The sequence below is a fragment of the Thunnus thynnus genome, chromosome 8, assembly GCF_963924715.1.
Source record: "Thunnus thynnus chromosome 8, fThuThy2.1, whole genome shotgun sequence".
In the NCBI taxonomy this organism is placed as follows: Eukaryota; Metazoa; Chordata; class Actinopteri; order Scombriformes; family Scombridae; genus Thunnus; species Thunnus thynnus.
In genome coordinates, this window is record NC_089524.1 from 17956203 (window position 1) to 17973696 (window position 17494).

The 17494-nt window shown below is 39.9% G+C and overlaps 1 protein-coding gene across 1 annotated transcript; it reads left to right on the top strand.

Annotated features, from left to right (window-relative positions):
• The first annotated feature begins 16 nt into the window (after nt 1-16).
• On the top strand, nt 17-17277 carry mfn1b (mitofusin 1b). Its single transcript, XM_067596858.1, has 18 exons — nt 17-159; nt 2229-2389; nt 3203-3338; nt 3780-3942; nt 5780-5904; nt 6045-6153; nt 7344-7451; nt 7798-7951; nt 8334-8401; nt 10358-10479; nt 10785-10911; nt 11438-11542; nt 12008-12110; nt 12977-13203; nt 13321-13500; nt 14230-14426; nt 14848-14982; nt 16032-17277. Exons 2-18 carry the CDS (start codon nt 2242-2244, stop codon nt 16099-16101), a joined length of 2277 nt encoding a protein of 758 aa, XP_067452959.1. The 5' UTR covers nt 17-159; nt 2229-2241; the 3' UTR covers nt 16102-17277.
• The last annotated feature ends 217 nt before the right edge of the window (nt 17278-17494 follow it).

The following is a 17494-nucleotide window of genomic DNA, read 5'->3' on the forward strand; positions in this document are numbered from 1 at the left end:
TTGTGATTAGCTTTACACTGGTGCCATTACAACAGGATAACAAACAGAAGGCTAACCCGGCTGACAGCAAGTAATCTTTCAGCGGGTAAAGGGAATCGCCGCATTGCCACCGGTTTGTTTGTGTTATGAGAAGAGGACACAGGCTGTCTGAGGACTGTGGTAAGAAAGTAATACCGCTAGTTTGCTGTGCTGTTGCTATTTCACTACCGCGTTGCTGCTCGAAACGTTAAGTTAGCTAGCTTAACCTGTTAGCTTGCTTGACAGCAGCCGAAGTCCGCACGAGCCCGCTCGTTTAACATAAAATAAAATATTACTCATTTGAGTAATGTTGAGTTGAGTAATGTCAAATATATGTACCAAACATTATCTGTCGAAACATTGTGTTTTATAGTCAAGGCAACTGGAAGTTACAAGTTAAAGAGCTAATCAATGTCACTCCTGTTAACCACGTTACGGTGTCTTTACTAACAGTTAGCTGTTGGATAACTTACATCAGAGGTGGATTATGCATGTTTATAAACACCAGCCGGGTAACCAGCTTCACTGTACGTGAAACTGGTCTCACTATTACTTCACGACTGTTTCTTTTCGACCGCTCTAACATAATTTAACATAACAATATATAACTACATGCCACGCGAGTTTGGGCACATCAAAGTCATTCTGTTGAAAGTTATGTGATTACGCACTATCAACTGAGCGCATACCCGCCAATTACAATGAAGTGCTCTTGCACTCTGCTGATGATCCGATCTTCTTATTGGGGAATTTTTAACAGGTGTGTCATTTCCACACATCTGCCAAATTTGGAGCAATATGTGGCCCGTTCAACCCTTAATAAAACTCTGGACCAGTGCTTTGGAAATGTGAAGGGCACTTATGTGCCCAGATGCCCCCCCCACCTCTAGGACCGTCTGATCATAACATCATGCATCTCTTGCCAAAGTACCGTCAAGAACTAAAAAGGAAGAAACACGTTGTTAAACACACACGGGCCTGGACAAATGGCTCAGTTGAAGAGCTGAGGGGTTGCTTTAATGCCACTGAATGGGACTTATTCCTCAATGACCAGGTCTCCTGTAATAACCCTCAACTGTTGACCTACACTGTCAACAGTTATCTCAACTTCTGTGTTGACTATCATTAAAACAAAAAATGTCAGAATCTACCCCGATAGCAAATTATGGCTCAATAAAGAACTAAAGCACCATTTAAATTGGAAGAAAATGGGTTTTCTGTAGGGAGACCTGCGAAAAGTCAGATATTTGGAGAGGGAAATGAGATGCATGAATAAGAAAGCAAAAATGGACTACAGTACAAAGACAAGATTTAGGAGAAGCTGGGGAATGGCAATGCAAGAGATGCTTGGATGAGACTGAACACAATGATGGGAAGGAAACACAAAGCAGCCCCTCAGTGTGATGACCCTGTTAGCCTTTCAAATGATCTGAATATGTTCTACTCTAGATGTGATAAACATGACTTCAGTGATGAATGTGACTCTGTAATTACACTTTCTCCGACTGCCTTGTCTTGAACACCGGTGTTCCACAGGAGTGTGTTTTATCTCCCATCCTGTTCTCCATATATACAAGTGAGGTAAAATATAACAACAAAGACGCCTCACTCATAAAGTATGCTGATGACACGGCCCTGGTGGCCTGCCTGTGGGATGTCAACAGCCCTTCCTACTCTCAGCACATCAACCACCTTGCCACCTGGTTTGAAAGCAGCTTCCTTGACCTTAATGTCAGTAAGACCAAGGAGCTGTGTCTTGGAGGTAGGATGGGAGCAGACAGCATAGTCTTAAAACTTGCTATCATGAAGGGGCAAGGAGTGGAGCAGGTCACTCACTTTAAATATTTGGGAGCAAATACTGACAATAAACTCCCCTTCCAGACTAACACAGACTCCATTTACAACAAGGCGAGACTCAGGAAACTGAGGAGCTTCAATGCCAGCAAACACACCCTGACCAACTTAACACATCTCTTGCAATGTACTGAAAATAAGCAGCTTTAATATAGATCTGAACCATCCAGCTTAGAGTTAAAAGTTTGACAATTCATAAGATCACACCCTTCTCAGACATGCAAACGCTTTCAGTTTTGCAATGACGGTTTGATGAATAATGCAGTTACTACTGTAACCTACATGTCCTCTGATATAACTTTGTCTTCATGCTTTGCCCTTTTTTGACCCTTTTTTTGACCCCTCTCTGTCTCCAGATTGATATCCACCATGGCTGCAGCCCCTCCACTCACACGGTCAGATTCAGCTCGGGGAGACTTTTCCCCTCTGAAGCACTTTGTTGTGGCTAAGAAGAAGATAAGCGATGTGTTTGAGCAACTACTGAATTACGTGAAAGAGACTTCTGAGTTTGTAGAAGGTGAGATTATTTTGCTTATTGTTTATCATCTGTCAAGTCAGCAATCTCAGGCCAGTGAAAGGAGGTGTTGTGTTTTTCTAATCTGTGTGTGTGTTGACAGAAACCTCTGAGAATAAAGCTTTGGTCAAGATCAATAGTTGGATATTCCAGCTTAATGTCAGTTGATGGTGTAGGAATCCTGGACATATCTCTAATAAAAGTTACCTATTAACATTTTATGGTTAAATGATTACTTTATTGTTCATTACTGTAAATCCTACCTTTCCATTTTTTGGTGAATAATCCTACACACATCTTGAAAGTAAGGTAGCTCTTCTCTTAAAGTAGTCTCTCTTTTTTGACAAAATGTCAGTCTTTAAAGGTAATAAAAATAGTTTAGAGCTGCATCCAACAATTATTTTAAATTTTGATTAATCTGCTGACTTCTTTCTTCATTAAATGTTTTTTTCATATCAGAAAACATTGAAACATGCTGATCACAGTTTCCGAGGTGACGTCTTAACTCAAAGATATTCAGTTCAGTATCCATAACCAAAAGAAAAGCAGCAAATTCTCACATTTTACAAGCTGAAACCTGAGAATGCTTGAAAATGACCTAAATGATTACTCAATTTACAAAACAGTTGCTGGTTTATTTCCTGTCAACTGACTAATCGGTGGATCATTTTAGACCTTAACAAAGAGATTACAGAAACAGTTGTGCGCTCTGGTTTTTATAATGACAGATAAAACAGTAGGGAGTGTTTAATTTATGGGAAAGTCATTATCACAGGTGTGTCTCTCTCATGCTGTATGACTTTGTGTGTTGAACAGAAACCTGTGAGAATAAAGCTTTGGAGAAAATTGCAAGTCAGGATCAAAAGTTGGAGATTCAGTCGTATGCTGACAAGCTGGCTGTCATTAAGGAGGTGCTGGCACGCAGACACATGAAGGTCGCCTTCTTTGGCAGGTAAATACAATAATCTGTATACATTCATATTGTTTTTAACTCTTAAGGATGTGTCTGAGATTTCCTACGTCATCAGTGAGTTGTTGTTTGTTTTTATCTTTGTTTTGGTGGATTATTTATGTCTGATTAGTAGCATTCTATGCACTGGTGTGCCGTTACTATTGTACAAGCACTTCCTGTATATAAAATGTAAGATCAATATTTATATGCTTTGTTGTCAATGCTCAACAAGCCAAAAAAATGCTGATAATTTAAAAAAAAATCAGTTGGAAAGTGAGTGCAGGCTTAACATTACTAATGCACCAGTAAAATGTATTCAAATACATTAAAAACATTTCACTGGTGCTTTACTAAGTCTGAATCGTTAGTTGCCGCCTAAGGCCAGTTCAAATATGAGCAAATGATTTGTATGTACTCAGTGACTGTTTTGTTTGTTTTTAGGACCAGTAATGGTAAAAGCACAGTGGTCAACGCCATGCTGAGGGACCGTGTGCTGCCCAGCGGTATCGGCCACACCACCAACTGCTTCCTGAGCGTCGAGGGCACCGACGAAGACAAGGCCTACCTCAAGACTGAGGGCTCTGAGGAGGAGAAGAGCATCAAGGTAAATGTTGTTCTAATAACTGTCACTGTTGTTTTTAGAGCTGTTGATTGTTAATTAACTGTTTTATGAGCACCGGGCTGCCTTCCTATATTTACACATTTTGATAGCAGACACTGTTGGACAAATTGTTCTTTACTAAAAACTACTGAGCATCTCTGCAAGAGTGATTGAAGTCTAAGCTTTACAAAGACACGCTGGAATTCAGCCATGTTCACTAATCAGACCATCTGTCGCCTTTGATCACGTGTCGCCCAATTACATTGATACTGTATGTTGAGTAAATTAAGGGCTGATATGCTTACTTGCGTTTCTCTGTTGACTGCTTGGTGCCAGCCCCAGTAAACTTCTTCAGCTTTGACTTTTAACATGGTAATAGTATGGGTGATGGGCTTAAAGATTGTTGCTGTTGTGGGAGTGTTGTTGTACTCAAATAGGTAACGTGTTTAAAGATACAAGCTAATATAGATCCTCCTGACCCTGAAAACAGAGCCCTGCTCATATCTTAGTCCTGATTCTTCTACAAGAGATATTAAAAGTTGTAGTTAGTAACATACATCTATTTAATGAATTTATTCACAAAAGGCCATAAAAGTTTGTAATCTAATGAAAGAGTAACAGAAAGTGTACATAAAAAAGAGCAGGATTAAAAAGACCTAAAGCATTAATAAGTGTGTACTCTCAGAACTTGGATGTCCCCATCATTTAAATGCTAACTTGTCTTCTCTACCTGTCAGCTGTATTGTCAGCATAGAAAAGTTTTTGATTTGGCTGTTGGGTCTTGTTGATTTCTCTCCCTGTCAACAGCAGAGAATATAGTCAAACCCAGCACATGCTACCTGAACCTGCTGCCATGTGTTCATTGACACAGTAATGCAGGATGTTTATCGCGGTGTCAGGTGCCTGAAATATGAGCTGTATGTGGGAGACTTCACTGTCTCTTCATTTAGCTCGCTGAACTGAATGAAGTTGCTGAAGTTCATTTAAGAAAAAGTTAATATTAATTCCCCGAGGGTTTTGTTGTTATGCACACACAGAGCCCACAACGCCAGGACACATATTTGCACACATCAGCAGTGGAATAACTTAAAACTACCTTAGAATAGTTCCACATAGGTGGACTCATGTTCAAAGAGTCATGTGTGTTAATTTATCAGGAACTTTTGACATCATAAGGGCTCTAGAGGCCCAGATAACTGAAGTTGTAATAAATGTCAAAGAATTAAATGCTTCAGGACAGAAAATGTACACTATTTTTATTGAACATAGATATAAATAGATAATACAACATGGGGAGAGGGGAGGGAATGTTCCCATTCGCTCACCACTAGCTCCAGTCAGCTGCTCAAAGTGGAGGAAGTGCGCGTGTTTGTGTTCGTCTTGATTATTATGGACAATTTGAAATTTCAGCCGCCGCATTCATCATTTAGCAGCGTCGTTGTTGAAAGCATATAGGGGGAAACCCTGTAATTTAAAACATTTCTAATTAAATTAAATTAAATTATTTGCTCTTATGTAGATTCTACCTTTCTGTTTTTAAAAGTGAAGTAAGGAGGCGGATAATCCCATATACAATACATCTTGAAAATATGGAAGCCGTCCTTTAAACACAGTAAAATTGGAGGGAAAAAAGTGTAAAAAAAAAAATGCTTTACAGAATACAAAGTGATAAAAGAAATAGGAAAATTGTCAAGCGTCAATAGTAGGTCATTTTTATTTCATAGTTATTTCAGAAGTTTGTGATGTTAACAGGATTATAACACACATAGTTTCAAAATGCATTCACAGCAAAGAGAAGTTATTAACAACCATAACATCTCTGTTTCCAAACCCTCTTCAGACTGTAAACCAGCTTGCTCATGCACTCCACATGGATGAGAGTCTCGATGCCGGCTGTCTCGTCCGTGTGTTTTGGCCGAAGACCAAGTGTGCTCTGCTCCGAGATGACCTGGTGCTTGTAGACAGGTAACACAATCCCTCAACGTTTGACAGTTTGCAGGTCTTAAAAAAGTTGGTAACTGATAAGCCCAGGAGAAGTCCATGTATGACTTTACATTTTGTAGATTTTATGTATTTGACCTCTTGAAGTCTCTTCCTCTCACTAGCCCGGGGACAGATGTCACATCACAGCTGGACAGCTGGATTGACAAGTTTTGCCTGGATGCTGATGTCTTTGTGCTGGTGGCCAACTCTGAATCCACACTCATGAACACGGTAATTACACTAATAACGCTGACAATAAAGCTGTATTTTCATATGCATATACAGCCACAGAATATCTATCAGCTAGAGGACAGTTTGTATGAATGATTGATTAAAGGATTCTTTGTGATTCAGATCTGTCTAGTGATGTTATCTGTTTGAGATTGGTGTCATTACACTGTATGATTACAGAGCTGAACACATGGGTAAAAGCATCCATGTAGTTGTTGTTTTGGGTATTTTTTTCATCATGTCTTCTTACAAATATATAATATAATGTTAGGTTGTGGGAAAATCTGTAGTAGCAGCAATGTTTATTTGGAAGATAAAGACATTATTTCATATATATTCATCACTGTACCTCTGTTTCATTAGAAAAAAAAAGAATATTGATAGTTTAGCTGTAGTTAGTCGACCTTAAGACGATTGTAATATAATTATTTCATCACTCAAATGGTTGTAACTAACAAATACACACCACAATAGCAAGCAAAGTAAACTTTCAGTTAGTAACTAAAGTGTACTATAAATTGGCCAGTGTGTATGTTTCCTATACTGAGCTGATTACAAAGCAGAGAATAATGTGGCTGCCTGTGTTTGCATCCAGCAACACACAGGCCCCACTTTAGTTTCTGTCTGCACAGGCATTCATGCAATGTGAAGCTGGACACAGTCAATCACAGAGCTCCTTAAGCCGGCAGCAGCTCTTAAAGGGGAAGCACACACACATTCCTCTTTGGGTTTAGAAAACAAGGCCGGGCTCTGGTGCTGTTTGTGGGCATGTAAATAATGGAAGATAGTGAAGTAGCGCAAAATGCTTCATGTGCCAGTCAGAGCTTGAATTCTGGCAGCGCAGGCAAAACGCACATTTTTTTAAGCATGTTGCAACACTGATTTTGCTCTCCTGGTCTAAATGAATGACAAAAACATGCAGAAATTAGTGTTGTATGTAGCAGTGTAGCTACTTAACTGAATTTAACTCAAAACATAACTTATTGTCAAACTTCTATGTTATATTTTTTTATTCAACATTATGTCCTTGCATGAGGCTATTTCTTGAAAATTAATAGATTATAAGAGAAAATAGAGGTATTAAATGATTATAAGAGAAAATAGAGGTATTAAATGTTTTTTTTCCCACTGCATTGAGGATCATAACTGACAACTTTCACCCTTCTCTTGTTTACTCCTCCGCCATCTAGGAAAAGCACTTTTTTCACAAAGTGAACGAACGTTTGTCAAAGCCCAACATTTTCATCCTAAACAACCGCTGGGACGCCTCAGCGAACGAACCAGAATACATGGAGGATGTGAGTCAAGCGTCTGTTGTATCCGTCTCATATTGTTGTTGAAGAATGTGTAAGACTTATTGTTTGTACAGATTTTCACAAAATAATACAGAGATTATTGAATTGAACTGATTTTCAGCTGGAAACCTGAAAACTTTGGCACAAAAAGCAAAACTATCTGCATGATTAGATTCCTCTAGGATTAAGTAAAAAAAAAAAATATATATATATTTTGTGAGCTGACCACACTAAAGTACAGAATGTTTGTCCTGCAATGTGTGTTTTTATCATGCATATTATTGATTTTTTTTTTTTTTTCATTTTAAACTAAAAATAGTGAGCCCTAAAAATTCACCTCCTCCTTTAGGTGAGGAAGCAGCACACAGACCGTTGTGTGAACTTCCTGGTTGATGAGCTGAAGGTTGTGGACCGTGACCAGGCACCCAATCGCATCTTCTTCGTGTCCGCCAAAGAGGTGCTCAATTCCCGCATGCAGCGCGCGCAGGGCATGCCCGAAACAGGTGACGTTTCAGATTATAACTGATGCTGTATTTGTGTTCAAGGAGCAGGATTGGGATCATTCACAGCCAGAATATGCTGTTTACATGGAACTTGGATACAGTGTTCATATACCTATTTATGTGCAGTCATCCACATTCTGGTAAATTTAATTAAATTTTTGTGTGTTTTTTTTTTTTTTTTACTAATTTGGGAAATTGATAGGAAGCACTGAGCATTCATGTTACAAAGGAATGAACAATAATCAAAACAGTGTTTACAGTAATAAAAAAGAACCAATAATAAAATCAATGTAATGATAAAATCAATGGTCAAAAAGGTAAAACAAGGCAATAAGTCAATGTGCAGTGGTTTTACATCTAATGTGATCGTTTCATCCAACAGGTGGAGCCCTGGCTGAGGGCTTCCAGGAGAGACTGAAGGAGTTTCAGAGTTTTGAGAGGAGGTTTGAGGTTTGTGTCTATGTGTCAGTGTCCTCCCAATGTCATCCGATAAAGTTATTCCCAGTTAACAAAGCAAAATCTATTAAAAAAAGGAGGCAATTTTCAAAGGGTTAGGCCTATATTTGATTAGATACTATTATATTTGCTACCAAAAAGACAACTCATCAAGTATAATCCTGAGATAAAAGCAGTGTGAAGTCAACTCAAGCCAAAACAGCAAGTAACACCAATGAGAAGGTCATAAATCCCTCCAGAATACCACAATAAGACACCAAGACCTTGAGGATCAGCATAGAAAAATTCATGCTATGATTTGATATTAAAAACTTTTGACATTCGGAGATTTCTGTAAGAATTGCAATTTTTGGCGATTGGATGGCAAGCACCTCTGTTCTGGAAATTGCTCAGAAACCCCCTTATTGTCAATATACCTAGCAAAGCCATACATCCTGTGAATGCCTGAGGTCTCTGGTTTGTGGTTGTAACGTTTCATGAGGCTGTGATTATCCTAGAGGTTACAACAAATCATTTTATACAGTGAGGTCAAGTTTCAAAAAATGATCTCACTACAATGAAATGACTACTTTGGAGACTAACATCATCACACATGAATACAATTGAGTTCATTGAATCCACAAGAGTCTCATCTTCCCAGTCATACCAAATTTATGCAATTCCAAGACTGTTAAGGGACCCCATTATGCAGAAATATTCAAACACTGTTTTTAGAATAGGTGAAAATAACAGATTTACTGCATGCAAAAAACTGCATGGTTTTTGTCCAAAACTGTATGAGATTAGTATGAAGTGGGCATGTCTGTAAAGGGGAGACTTGTGGGTACCCATAGAACCCATTTTCATTAAGATATTTTGAGGTGAGAGGTCAAGGGACCACTTTGAAAATGGCCATGCCAGTTTTCCCTCAACAATATTTAGCCTAACTTTAGAGCTTTGTTATTTAGCCCCCTTCCTGACAAGTTAATGGTTGTTACCAGTCTAGTTTCGTAATGGTACCAGTATCTCCACTCTAGCTTTAAAACTGGTCCCGCTGCAGCCTCTGAAAGACAGTAATGTCAGCCAAGGACACTGGTGAAACAATGAAGATGTGTGTGTGTGTATGTGTGTTTGTTTATTTGTTTGTCAGAGCCTGTGTTTGTGGTTATTGTACACTGGAAAGACATTAAATAAGATGAGAGACACAACCAAAGTCCTTCTCCTAACAGTAAGCTGGCCTAAGCAGTCAACTACTCGCGTCGTGCTTACTGCTTAGGTTTCCAACAACCACAACAACCACAGTTTCAAACAGGTTCCTCTAGAGACCAATCACTGTGCCTTTTCCATCAACCTGCGTCTTCATTGCTGAAGTCTAGATTCACTTAGGCGAGGACATCCGTTTGTTTCTGTTCACCTTTTGATTTTGTTCTGTCCAACTGATTGTCAAACTTTCTTTGTATTTCTGTGTGTTGTTGCACCTTGTTGAGATGTTTTGCGTTTAACTGAACAGGCCTGAATTGTGTCATACTGGGAGAAAATTATGATCAGACCTAAGTGATCAGAAGATTTGTGATACTATGAAATAAATAGGTTTAGTTCTTTAACATGAGATAATATAATTTATCCCAAAATGGCACAATGTTCCTACCTTCACTTTCACACATATTTTGTTATTTTCTTCCACTTGCATTCTTGGTTGTATTCACTTGTTATGTTTTTTTATGATTTTTTCCCCTCCAACACATTACTGTGACTTAACAAAACGAGGGCTGCGGGGACGCAAGATGCACACACTGCTGCTGTCATTTTCACACCTGTGTTTCCATTTCTTCACTTCTCCTAAGTTCAAAGTAGCAGGTGTCTATCTTGTCCTCTGTTTGTCCCCCGGTAGCGTGCGAGTTCATGCACCCTATCCAGCAACAGCAGTCCCTGTAACCGTCACAGTAACTTGTGTGTTATATGGCCTCGTAGGAGTGTATCTCGCAGTCAGCAGTGAAAACAAAGTTTGAGCAGCACACTATCAGGGCCAAGCAGATCACAGAAAAAGTCAAGAGCATCATGGACGCCATCAACATCGAGGCGGCAGAGAAGAGGTGGGTGTCTCTTTCCTACTCTTTCAGTTGGAGAGATGGATTTTGGAAGTCTGATTTTAGTGATAATGTCAAAATGATATTGTCTCCTTTTATTAACGCCATGAAGGGCTTGTAGAGGTAAACGTGAAACTTCTGAGAAAATAAATGTAGGTGTAACAAGCTTTTAATGACAAGTTGGAAATATGCTAATAAATAAGTAGATTTTACTTTGTAGTCTGTTGCACTTTTTGTATTTTTACCTTTTTAATTTGGTCATCTGCTAGTTTGTGACTTTATATCCTGTTTGGTTGGTGTGGTGCTTTCAGAGTGGCTGCACTGGAGGACAGAGAGTATCAGATGGACCGGCTGGAGTTTGTCAAGAATCAGCTCAACTTGCTGATCGATGACATCAAGAAGAAGATCAAGGCCATCAGTGAGAATGTGGAGTCTAAGGTAACGAGGGAGACAACTGGTCACACCTGTTTTATGGCGCATGGATTTCAAAAACAGTCTTAAAGGTAGATGCTCCATCAGACAAGACCAGTATTTGGTGTGGTGGTGGCTCTCAAGCCTGAGACCTGATTCAGACACAAAAGTCCTGGGGCCAGATGCATAAATGATGCGTACACACAAAAACCATGCATACGCCATTTTCCGCACATAAACTGGGATTTATGAATGTAAGACATTGTTTGTTTAGGTTGATAACCAGCTGCACTGATTGTGTGATTGCGTGTCATGCATTTATTGCTAATAGTGGGAGTGGAAATGAGGCGTGTGCCCAGTTCCTCAATGACTGAGATGTATAAAACAGAACCATGCATACACACAACTTTATAAATCTAAGGAAAAGAATGCGTGTGCGTTTTTCTGGCTTTGTGTGTACACACAGTTTTAGTCATGAATCTACACAGAGTTTTATGCATCTGGCCCCTGATGTGCTATAGCTGCCTGATGACTCTGGTTGTGCTTCACTCAGGTGTCCAACGCCATGGGAGAGGAGATCGGCCGTCTCCATGTGATTGTCGATGAGTTCCACGCAGACTTCCATCCTTCACCTCATGTTCTCAAAATCTACAAGTCTGTAAGTAGAGGCAAAGCGTTAAAACCGTGATTTCCATACATTAGGGTCAGATTTTCCTTGTATACATATGCCACCCTCTCTCAAGACAAGACGAGACAAAAAGTGTGATACTGGTTTTCGCAGGTCAAATATAATTTTTTGCTAATAGACTAATAATTGGCTCTAATTGGCTTATTTACTGTATTTTGGTTATAAAGTGTCTAATTTAACATATTCAGTTTCCTTGTACACACAGTAAAAACAATAATAGTCATATTCACAACGCATCAAACAACAGGTATCATACTTCAGTCCTGTCAGTATGACACTACCTATATGATAAAAATAAACTACACTGTGTAGTTATCAGCTAATTGCACCAATTTATCACCCTCGCACTAGAGTGTCAGTGAGACATGTACTCTGGCCTCTCTTTTTCATTGGCTGCTTTCCCTGTGACCTCTGACCCCTGTTGTGTTTTTGCAGGAGCTGCTGTCTCATGTGGAGGAAGGGATGGGCAAGAATCTGGCCTTCCGCTGCTCTGACGCCGTCAACGTCTCTGTCCAGTCCTCTCAGAAATACATGATGGGTAATTTGAATAATGATTCCACCTATTGATGTTTCAGTTGTCTCAAAGCTTACAAGAACAAATCTGTCAGCGCGTACTTTTGGTCTCAGCCTGTATTTGTTCTGCTGAACCGAGAATGTTGAAATGATAAAATAAGAAAGCCTTGCATCTAATAATAAAAGACCTCAAGCTGCAACTAGATCCTTCCCTCAAAACCTTTCTTTGGATAAGATGCCAAATAAAGTTATCATATTGTAATAGAAAATTGACGTCAGCCCAGATTTCCAGTCCACCATTGTTTATTCACTCAATCGCTCATTCAAAGACGGTTTCTAAAGTTAGTCAAAACCTTTGGGCACTCGGGCTACGGTCTGCAACACCCAGCGCCCTGCTATATTTACCCTCCTCGCTGAATGCCATCATCCCATGCCCCATTATGCTGCAAATGCGTCACTGCATCAGGCACGCATGCAAGCTGTGATCAGTGGCAGTGATGTTGAAAAGGTGTTAATGTGCCCTCCGATGAAAAGGCTTCAGGGGCTGTTATGAAATTGTGGTGTGATTTCTTCTTTTTTCTTTTTTTTTTTGTTATTCAGGCAATGGGCCAATTTAAATTAAATGTATTTTATTTATTGACTCTGGTGATATGTTGTGGCAGTGTTCCTAGTTTTCATTTTTTTTTTGGCCATTAAAAAAGATAAAATGCATTTTTAAGTTGAAGTATAAAAGTTTAATATACTAGAGTCAAAAATAAAATTACTCTCTTTGACCTTGTGCATTAGCATAAGGAAATACAAAGGAAACTACAATTATTCCCATGACTGCTTTTGATTTTCTTACTGCGACTCTTTAATTCTCACCCTCTGTGTTTCCTCTTCTCTCTCCAGAGAGCATGCTCCCTCTGCTTCCTGCCGGGGTCCAGGGCCAAATGCACATGCTGGTGCCCAGCAGGAAGTTCGACCTGAGTTACGACCTGAACTGTGCCACACTTTGCAGTGACTTTCAGGAGAACATTGAGTTTCAATTTTCATTGGGCTGGACATCGTTAGTCCACCGCTTCCTGGGATCTGTCAACGCAGAGAGAGCACTCAAACTGGTGGACCAGAACTTCCAGGTACAGACTGGAGAGATGGAAAAAAAAGTGAAAGTAAAAAAAGTCAGATTTGGGAAAGTGATGAGATTTTCTCACTGTGTAAAGGTCTTATACTGTACCTCTGTTGTCATTACTCAGGCCTCTCGACCAGCGTTGCCCCTGGCCGTCACGCCCTCCTCAGGGCCCCCCTCAACTGTAGCCCCACCCAACCATGAGACAGCCCTCATGACCCAGGAAGACCTGATGTTAGCCATGGCAAACAACGTTGCATCCCTCACCTCCCGCACATCAATGAGTGCTATTATTGTTGGAGGAGTGGTATGTTATTTCCAAATTTCTTTGTACTTCTGAGATAGATGTATTTATATAGTTTGACAAAATGTCCTTAAGAGAGCTTCTTTTGGGGCGGGGGGTTGCTGTGCAGAACACGGGAGAGCAGTCAGTCATTTTTACATTCTCCATTTCTCTGTTTAGTGTCGTCAGGCTAAACCATTGTTGCTAACTTCGGGGCTAACCCCCTTCACTTTTCTAGCAGTTGGGGAAACAACAGACGAGACTTTTCTTTGTCTTGAGAAACTGCAGCATTTATTAACTGACACACTGTAGTCTGTACTGTACATTTACTACCAGACTGACAAATTTCTTTTAACCTTTTCCTCTGCTCCGCTCGCAGTCATGTCACTTTTCTGCTGCTCACACACACTCAACCACACACTCATTGCACACACACATTACGCACTGCCCTATCCCTTATAAAAGGAGCTACGCTACCAAGGGTTTCCCAGGCAACGACACAGAGGTTGACTCACATTTCGGAACAGCACTGCACAGAGACTCCCCCGAAACACTATTGATTCCTGAATTAATGGATATTTGGTGTTATTTTTGGCATTAAAAAGATATTTTTTGGCCTGGCAGGGCTTCTCGCTGACCTGGCTGCCCGCCAGGCCTGTGCAACTATACTGGAAACACTGCAAATACTTGTCCCTGAAAACTGTATTTGTAAATAGAGGTGTCAATCTGTGTTGTGTTTTTTTTCTTTCTTAGGTGTGGAGAGCCGTTGGCTGGAGACTAATCGCCCTGTCTACCTCACTCTATGGCTTACTGTACTTGTATGAGAGACTCACCTGGACCACAAAGGCAAAGGAGCGCACTCTGAAGCGCCAGTTTGTGGACTACGCAACCGAGAAGCTGCAGCTCATCATCAGCTTTACTAGCGCTAACTGTAGCCACCAGGTCCAACAGTAAGTCCTTATACGGTACCATTTGATAGTACAACTTTTAGATCACTTCTATTAGATCTGTCACTCAAATCAGATATAATGCGATGTGCGCACTGTGGGCCAATTTAAGCTGATTTTCTGGCAGTTCAGTCAGTGTGTATTGATTTATACAGATATTAAAGATTGTATTTCTCTATAATCTGTATTTATCGGAAGAAATGACAGCGTATTTAAGGATGGATTCATCCTAAAACATGCATCACATTCAGTCTAATAATATTTTATTTTTACATAAAATGCTAATTTCTCTGAACATTTTATACATCAAACAACACACACACACACTGAGCCCTACACCTCCCACCTCACCCATACCCCACCTAGCCTTCCCCTCTGGGCTAAATAAATAAGCAGTGCGACGCTGTGCCCTCTGTGTTGCCAGGGAGATGGCGGCGACCTTTGCTCGGCTCTGTCAGCAGGTGGACCAGACGCAGAAAGAGCTGGAGGCAGAAATCCGCCAACTGACAGCCAAGATAGATCAGCTGGAGACCGTCCAGAGCCGCTCCAAGAGCCTGCGGTCAGTCCGGCTCCTTCTCTTATTCGGGGCAACGTGAAGGGTACACAATTGAGGGGGAAAGAGAGTAGATGAGTGTTAATGATCTGGGAAGATCTTGTCTGGGGAAAATGAATGAATACTAGAGGACTAGCAAACTTTTCAAGAGTTGGAAATGATGTGTCTCTCCAAAAAAAGGACAGAGGTGTTTTTGCTGTTTCAAGCTTTCAGTTTTACTTTAAAACCCTCATCAGGAGCAGGTAAAGGTTACCAGGTATTGTCTGTTGTTTCTTCACACCTTTACCTGCTCCTGATGATGGCTTAAGTAAAGTAAACACAAAAGCTTGAAACTTTAACAGCGCCTCTGGCCACACTGTCAGAAATAAGGTTGAAAATTGGCAAAATTGCTTTTTAATGAAAAATGTGAGAAACTAAAAGACAACAGTGCTGGACATACAAGTTTTAGGCAAGTCAGGAAAGCCTGAACAGTTATTATTTTACTATTTCCTGTTCTTAAAGGGGTTGTGAACTTGGAGTGTATATGTTTGGTAAGTTCAGTCAGATGATAAACATATGAATACTAAACTTGTGATACCGTTGTATAGTGCAGCTTTATCATCATATATGATTGACGTTAACTCCTCAAATGCAGTTTATGAGTTTAAGTCTCAAAAATGTATTAAATTTTAAAGCACCTACACACATTGTCCACCTACTCAAGTGTTTTCATTTATGTTTACTGATTAGACCTCCTCACAAACTGCACTTGATTGACATCTAACTCACTCTTTTGTTACTTTTGTTGCACCTATTAGGGTCAGACAGCTTACACTGTTATCCTTCTTATAAGTACAAAGAGTTTGGTGACATCGATCATGTAATTCTCTACGTAGCTTCACCCAACTTTTACCTGACTGGAGGTCAGATCAGCCATGATAATTAAGAACACCCATGTAGGTGTGCAGGGCCTTTAAAACGAATGTAAATGAATCTTACATAGAGCAATAGTGATACTTGACAAGTGTTTTCCTGCATTTAGTCCAAATCTAATGTGTGTTTCTTGTTCTCTGCAGACATAAAGCCACAGAGCTGGAGAGACAGCTGGAGGTATTCACAAACCAGTATCTGCAGCCTCAGCATTGAAGCTGCTCCTCTTCATCACTCATAAAGCCATAGAGCTGGATAGACAGCTGGAGGTGTTCACAAGTCAGTATCTGCAGCCTCAGCAGTGAAGCTGCTCCTCTTCATCACTCCACAGTTTGGTTCATGTTGAGCCCATCATTCCTCAGCCGGGCGCCACCTCATCGGGCCAAGTTTTCCTCCTCACCTGAACGACACAACGGTTTCTGTGCGGGCGGTAGTGTTGAAAAGAGTCTATCAAAAGAGAAGAAATCAAATAGCCGATTTGATAATCAGTGAAATGTTAGTCATCCATTTGGCAAGAATACCAAAACTCTGCCGCTGAAGTAAAGATTCAGTCTTTTTCTATTTCATTTGTGGGTTTTTTTGTTTTTCTTATGGTCATGACACATTATCAGTTTCACCATTTCTCTTTCATTTATGGGCCTTTGTCATTATTTTTTGACATTTTGTAGATGAATCAATCAATAAAAAAAAAAAGATAATTGTTAGTTTCAGTCATGGTGGACGGAGAAGAGTGAAGGCCCAGACACGACAGTATTTCCCCTCCTCCTCCTCTCCACTGCAGCCAGACAGGCGCTTCACAAGCTGCAGTGAACAAACTGTAGAACAAAACTGCCTGCAACACAAACAGACTTGGACCTATGGTGTGCAAAGACACTCCACAAGGAGGCAGTATAATGAAGGCTACCGGTCGGGTGCTATATTTTGACACTAACGTGCTTCTCACTGTGAATATGCCTTTTTTGACTAACTTTTGTGGAGCAAATGGAGTTTGTGTGTCTTTGAGATTCTATATGTAAATGTTCAGGCACATGATCTACTGTATGTTAGCATCAAAAAATAAATATGTTTAATAATGAAAGAGAACAGATTTGTTTTGTGAATTATAAGACTCTAGTTCAAATTCACTGAGGGAAAAAAAATAACTAGGAAGGGAAAGCATGTCTTTAAAATACTGTAGGTTCATGTTCTATTTTTTAGCAATCCAAACTGTATAGATTAAAGGCTTTGGAAAATCTCCTATATTTTATAATATCCTGTTATTTATACCCATTAGACCTACAGTATAATAATGATTACACCAATCTGCACTTTGTAAAACCTTTTTTTCTTTCTTGAACGTGTTGAAATACCTCTGGATTTGCTAGACTGTATTAAATCTGCCACAATCTAAAACAGACATTTTTGTGCATTTCTTTGATCTTTCCAGAACAGTTTGAACTGAGCGTCTGAAGTCCTGCATCTGATGATTGAAAAAAACAGTTGAACATTTATTATGCAATGGCTTCACATTATGACTTCAACAATCTATAATGTGATTTACTCATTACAGAAGTTTCATCAGATGTGAAGCACCTCAGAACTGCTTGTTAAACTTATATTTTACAAGACA

Excerpts from the sequence above, each read along its gene's own strand:
- mfn1b (XM_067596858.1), top strand. The coding sequence starts at position 2,242 with ATGGCTGCAGCCCCTCCACTCACACGGTCAGATTCAGCTCGGGGAGAC. Across the intron at positions 3,943-5,779 it reads AGGAGGAGAAGAGCATCAAG|ACTGTAAACCAGCTTGCTCA; the intron begins GTAAATGTTGTT and ends AACCCTCTTCAG. Across the intron at positions 10,480-10,784 it reads ATCGAGGCGGCAGAGAAGAG|AGTGGCTGCACTGGAGGACA; the intron begins GTGGGTGTCTCT and ends TGGTGCTTTCAG.